The sequence below is a fragment of the Sinocyclocheilus anshuiensis genome, unplaced genomic scaffold (assembly GCF_001515605.1).
Source record: "Sinocyclocheilus anshuiensis isolate Anshui unplaced genomic scaffold, SAMN03320099.WGS_v1.1 scaffold928, whole genome shotgun sequence".
Classification (NCBI taxonomy): domain Eukaryota; kingdom Metazoa; phylum Chordata; class Actinopteri; order Cypriniformes; family Cyprinidae; genus Sinocyclocheilus; species Sinocyclocheilus anshuiensis.
Window position 1 is genome coordinate 297388 of NW_015552531.1, and position 6890 is coordinate 304277.

Here is a 6890-nt window from a genome sequence, read left to right on the forward strand (position 1 = left end):
CTCTGTCTTTCTCTCTCGCTGCTCTACAAACATTTACTATTGCTCATGCTTAGGGTTAGGGGTTTGTTCACATCCATAACTTAAGTATTAACCTGCACATGACATAACTTTGTGTTTTGGACGTGAATGATACCTCAAATCATGCGGCTTTATAATGAAATTTATAAGGGATATTACTTTTCCAAGTGGTCAGACTTGCGATTTTTGCCTGGTGGATGATAGATGACCAAAAAAATCTTAAAGACCAGAATCATAGAGACTTGAGGTTTGGCTCTTTTTACTTAAGCCATTGAGCATCCACCTAGCAACCACCTAGAACACCTTAGCCACAATATAGCACCCTCTCATGACACCCTAGCATCACAGCGGTGAGTTTGCATCAATCACTTTTTTTTTTTTTTTTTTTTCAGATAATGTAAAAATGAGGTGACCGTGATTTCACCAAGTACAACATATTCCTGGAGCAACATCCTTGTTGATACTGGAACAACATTCCAATTAACCAATCAGAATTGAGAGACACCTTTTCAGGAAATATCTGTTTTAGGCATACGATCAGGGTTAGGTGCTTCTACACCCTTGTTAATCAGCTATCATTTCACACTGATTTTAGGAATAAATTATGGGTAGGTTTAGGTTTAGGGGTAGGGATTGGGTTTAGTCTATATTTTGGACCGTAATGTTGATCCAGGATCAACAAAGGATGCTGATCCAGGAACATGTCTTACTTGGCAAAATCACGGCGACCGTAAAAATGAAGTCTGTCAGTTTAACATGTTTATTGCAAATCCTTTTTAAGAATAAAAAAATACTATAATAATAGGGTATAATACCCTCTGACTTTGGCAATTTATGTACATTTTTTTTTTTTTGCTGAGTACTGTAAGCCAGATAGGCCTTATCTACAGTGATATGGAGATAAAACAAACAGTATATTTAACAATATATATTTATTATAAATATAATATAAATATAATTTATATTATACATATAATTTGGTCTTTGAATTATTTTAATTTGTGGAATTTTCTCATAAAAACTTGTTATTAATCTATTTTTTGTAATATATAATAATAATAATACATTTTTTTTAATTTTCAGTTTTTATTTAAATTGTAGTTTAAAGTTTTGTTTAGTTTAGTTTTTTAAATCTTTCCGTTTAGTTTATATATCGTTTTTAATATTTATTTTAAATTTTACTTAGTTATTTTATTTTAGTTAGTTGCCAAGGCAACATTTCTCATTTTCATTATTTTTCATCCAATATGTATATTTTATTTTATTATTTTTTTACATATTTTTTTTACTTTATTTCAGCTTTATTTTAATAATTAACAAAATATTTTATAGTTTCCGTTATATTTTTAGTTAACACTAACAACACTAATCTTATTATCACTTTCATTGCATTTTTGGAATTTTTAATATCAGTAGTAAAAATCTAGTTTGCTTTTGTTCTGTTCTGTCTCTTTTTTTTATTTTATTTTTTTTTAACCTGTTTTTCTTTTCATTAGCCTTCACACCATCCATCCCTTCAACTCCTTCAATCGAGGTAGAGGAATGCTTGTGTTGAGTTCTCTCTCTCTTTTTTTTTCTAGCCTTTTCTCTCAAGCTCTCTCTCTCTGTGGGTCAAGGATGAAAGGGCCCTTCATATTAAGAGCCTGTGATACAATCCTGTCACTCAGTCATCTCAAAGCCCCCCCAAACCTCAAACCCAGCTCCTCCCCTTTCACAGGAGCGAGAGGGGGCGGGGGGCCTGCAGCCGCATACCTGTGAAAGACCTTTTCCAAACACGCGCGGGACAATCTCAATGGATGTTGTTGTGCTCTGTACACGTTGCCCTGTGAAAAGGTTATTTTAAGCTGCTGTGCGTATACACTCACGTCCCGGTGAAATGACCCACACACATCGCTGTGTACACACACCCCTCCCCCTTCCCCGTCGCTGAAGAAACTCCTGTGAAGCCCCTTCAATACAAGCACAAACAGGGTCTTATTTAAACCCAGCAACGGCTAGCTGGAGATACTGACCCTGGTATTGACTGATGGGGGAGAAAGCGAGGAGAAACTGTAAAATTCATCATGGTATACTGCGCCGGAGGCTGTCACGCCACGGTTCCTGCAGAGTCTGGAGGAGATGCCGATGTCTAAAACAGCTGGTGGCCCTCGGCTACACGAACCCCAGATGAGGGTACTCGTTTGAGTTGCATCTCTGGGTTTTATATTCTGACAACAAACAGTCGGTGTGATGGGTGGCAGGGTTTCATTCACCAAGGTCTAATGAGAGCCACAACAGAGAGAGTTTGTGTGCTGGCGGTGGACCTTTCTTCCTGTGGCGCACCAGTTGGACCTGACAGCTCTATTTCTACCGCGCTGATTGCGGTGAAGCCATAAACATCGCCTTAAACTGTTTGTTTAACCCAGTGTCACAGTACAAAATATAGGCCTGGTGATGGCGGGTCAAAAATTAAGTCAGGTCACTTTATGTAGTGTTTCGCACAATACACGTTGTTTCAAATGTGTGTTCAAATGTTTAAAAAAGCACTACTGAAAATCGTGCTGTTAATGTTTATAGCATCTTAATATCTTTACGCCTTATAGTTGCATTTAGCATGTTAGAGCTGGACGATTATATGCAGTAGTTTGCATTTTGCAATATAAACAATCAAGAAGTTTTGCTATATAGTACCTTACATAAGTATACTATATAAACAATCAAGCAGTTGTGATTTACTATATAATGTATATCGCTTTATGTGAGTGTACTGTATGCAGATAAAGGTGGATGTACTATATATAGCTTTAAATATGTTGCTGGGTGGTAATATGGTTCATATTTTGTGATTATATACGTAAACAACCAAGCAGTTGAGGTTTAAGTAAGTGTGGGTAAAGTTGGATGTACACTGTAAAAATCCTGTCATGTTTACAGAAAAAAACTGGCAGTTGTGGTTGCCAGAATAATTATGTAAAAATACAGCAAAAATGTGAACATATTTACAAAACAACCTGTAAATTTTAGTTTAATCCTATAATTTACATTAAAAAATATTACACTTTAAACTGATAAATCTAACAGTCCTTATCAAAACCCTAATATACATAACTAATAACAAAAACTAGTAAGAGCACAATTATTTAAACAAAATACCATCAAATGTGAGCTGTTTCACAGGGAATTCTGGGAATGTCCGATTACAGTTTTTCACTGTAATTAAATGAAATGCAAGATTAGATCTATTAGTTTTTCACTGTATATAAGGATCTTGCATTAACCAATTAACAGTTTTTACTGTAGCATGTTTACAGTTAAAATGACAATCTTTTTTACAATGCACTTATATATCCAACTTTGTATATAGAGCTGTACGATAATATAGTTAACATTTTGTGACTTTCTGAGGAATTAAGCAGTTGAAATGTGCTATATAGTAAATATAGCTTTACATGCGCATACTTTATGTATGTGGATAAAGGTGGATGTACAGTTATCCACCTTTAAATATGTTGCTGGGCTATAATATAGATACGATATGTGATACAAACAATTACGCAGTTGATTTGCTATATAGTATATATCACTTGAATGGAATACAATGAGTAGCTTGTGTTATTCCATCTCTTAAGCATATGCGTGTCTTATTACCAATGCATTCCTGTTTGTCTGCTGTTTTCTCGTAGCCCCTGGAATTTTCTTTGCTTAGCCTTGCATTACGTGATGGAATGAGGGGGCGGAGTCAGCATTGTGTTACTGTTTGATTGACAGCTTTCTTCTCTTTTCTTTTTTCTGCCTCAGGGCCCGCTGAAGTTCCCATGATGTCACCGAACGGTTCCATTCCACCAATCCACGTTCCTCCTGGCTACGTCTCCCAGGTAACCGACAGGAATGGATCAGGGCCGTGCATCTCTCGCACAATGAGGATGTGCTTTCACCCCTCAGAGGCGAATATCCCTTTCTTGTAAACATGTTTACAAAGTGTGATTCTAGAATGCAGCAACCACACAAACAACAGATGAACATACACAAAATTCCAAGTTGTTCATTCTTACTAAACGGTGTCAGGCCAGAGTTTGCTAAAGGTCGGCGGCAGTGACATTTCAATAGAGAGGTCAAAAAACTCTTGCGGAGAGGACAGGAAAAAGGGTTTGAGTTGTGGGTGTAATAAATAGGTGCGTTGGTGGGTGGTTATAATGGCGCAAAGGTCACTCGTGTAAATATAGTTCATTAGCGCATTCCACCTGAATGTGAAGGGCAGGACGAGCCCATGTTTGGTGGGATGCCCGTTTCTTTCTCTCTTTTAACTTTCCAACAAGATGGAAGCTTTTTAGCACAAGTGCATCTAAATGAAGTGATAATAATGCTCATGTATGTAATTGTTGCTCTGTTGCCTCGGAAAATGATGAGAAATGTCGTTGTATTGCACAAGCATGTGTCCTCAAAAATGGCTAAATTTACATTTTTTTTACATGTTAAATTTTTTGCATGTCAGTTTTCTTTACCTTTATGCAAAATGCTAAAAAAAAAAAAAAAAGCTAAAAATGTAAAAAAACTAAATGTACAATCAACATACAATACCATTCAAAAATGTGGGTCAGTGAGATTTTTTTTAAAATGCTGTTCGATGTCTCCTATGCTCACCCTGATTTGATCAAAAATACAGTAAAAACACTAATATTGTGAAATTTTTTCATGATTATTTGATGAATAGAAAATTAAAAAGAACAGCATTTATATGAAATATAAATTTTTTTAACATTATAAGTGTCTTTACTGTCACTTTTGATTAATTGAATACATCCATACTCCATAAATGTATTATTTACTTTAACAAAAAAACATAATGACCCCAAACTTTTAAACGGTATTTAAACACATTGCCTAATTAATATTCATGTGCCATACCTTTTCCTTGTTACAATTTATGAGTTAATTACCTGTCTGGATATGCTTGGGTTGTATAGGATCATTGTATAGTTTCACAGTGTCTTGACATTAGGATTTAAGACTTATTTTTAATGGTATTGAATAAATCCAGAAATTGAGTTTGTAGACCTCTGAGATTAATTAGTAAAATTAATACCTAATAAAAAAATACTACTACTTACTAAAATTAATATATTAACAATGTCACATCAACAGTTAGAAATAAAATGTATAAAATTATTAAAAAAATGTTTTTGTCAAAAAAGCAATTATTGGACATGCCGGAGTCTCCTGAAATCACTGTGATGTTCCAATTTTTTCTCAGTGTTTGAGCACAAATGAACATTTGACATCTGTCTTTGCACATGCCAAAATACGCAAACTCAAACATAAATTTGTGCTTGTATTCCCCACATGTCAGTATTTATCTCCAGACAATGGTTTCCCTCTGGTTTAAGGTGGGAAAGCTAATTAGTATTGGACATAATTTTGTAATTATAAATGTTGATTGAACACTGTCAAAATTTTGCATGCTGTTGATGAAGAATTGCTATAAAGTTTGCCAGAAAACACCACTAATCACTTCATCTTCAATCACTTAAACACACATTACATCAATTACGAACTAGAAAATATGAACTTCCCAGGGTGGCTTGAAGGTACATACTGTATGAGTGTTTTAATAGCTCACTGCTTGAAACAAGAACATACCGATTTCTCTGCAGATCCAAACAGTTCTTTCCTCCAGTAAAAGCATTTTTGGTAACGAATGGTTTTCTGTTGTCGTCACTAACCTCACCTCACCTTCTAACTCTGGGTGATCCTAAAGTCAGCTGGGTCAGCATGGGTTAGAAGTTGAGGTCAGTGAGTTGATTTCTCCCATGTGAACTGTACCAGCAGATCTGTGATTCCTGTAAGCATCTTCCATGCATACATTCCTCCAATGGAATGTACTTGATAGCTGTTCCATTAGAAAGACTTGTTTACTTTTGCATTCCTGCCCTTTGTTTAAAGTGGCACTGAATGTCTGTGGTTGCCTCGTAACTGCTGGCACGTTAGATCCGGAGACAGGCTGTGTTGTTTGTCAGGTGGGGCACTGATGGCTGACATCAGAGAGCCTGTGAGGTTGGGAATTGTTTGGCTTGACGTCTGTGGATGTTTGTATTTTCAGGTTCTAGAGGACAACACAGGCGTGAGGAGGGTTGTGGTTACACCTCATTCTGAATGTTACCCTCCGAATTACTCTCCAGCTCTGTCCCCGAGCCACCACATTCACCCTCCGTATCTGACGCACCCACACTTTATTCCGGCCTCACATACGTCATACTACCCCCCAGTCAGCCCCGGTGACATGCCCCCGCACCAGTTCTATCAGCATCGACTGCCACCCATCTACCCGGAAGGTAAGCTTCATAGTCCACAGTAGACTAAAGATCCTGGTCTTTCTCACTTATTTAAACACACACTTCAGTGAGGATGGGCAAGCAGCTCTTTATACTGAATCATAACACTGTCCTAACCAAGCACAACATGAAAGCGAAATACCACACAAAGCTATGAAAGCACAACCAACTCGAACATACATTACAAGAGAAAAGTTGGGACACGCTTGACTGAATGTTTCTTGTGGTTTAACTTTTTTTCTTATTCTTTAATGATCGAAATCCTATTTGTAGACTACTATACATTTTATACTAAAAAAGAAATAGAATAAATATGATTATATGTATGTGTGTGTATTTATATAAATATATATATGTATACATGCTTTTCTTGAATAAACTAAAATTTAATTTTAATGAAACTAAGATTTTTGTGGTCATGTGCATACAATGCAACACAAAATTACTTTTGTAGAATGTTATACAAAATATACATACACGCACACATAGTATGTATGTGTATATATATATATATATATATATATATATATATATAGTATATAAGTCTGGCGAGAAAAATAAAAA

The 6890-nt window shown here is 35.8% G+C and overlaps 1 protein-coding gene across 1 annotated transcript in view; it reads left to right on the top strand.

Annotated features, from left to right (window-relative positions):
- The window catches only part of LOC107663697 (fibronectin type III domain-containing protein 3B-like), a 60979-nt gene that overhangs the window by 23882 nt on the left and 30207 nt on the right, over positions 1–6890 (top strand). The window contains exons 4-5 of the mRNA XM_016453988.1: positions 3796–3872; positions 6095–6326. Of these exons, the coding sequence (XP_016309474.1) occupies positions 3796–3872; positions 6095–6326 (309 nt within the window). The remainder of the gene's footprint in view (positions 1–3795; positions 3873–6094; positions 6327–6890) is intronic.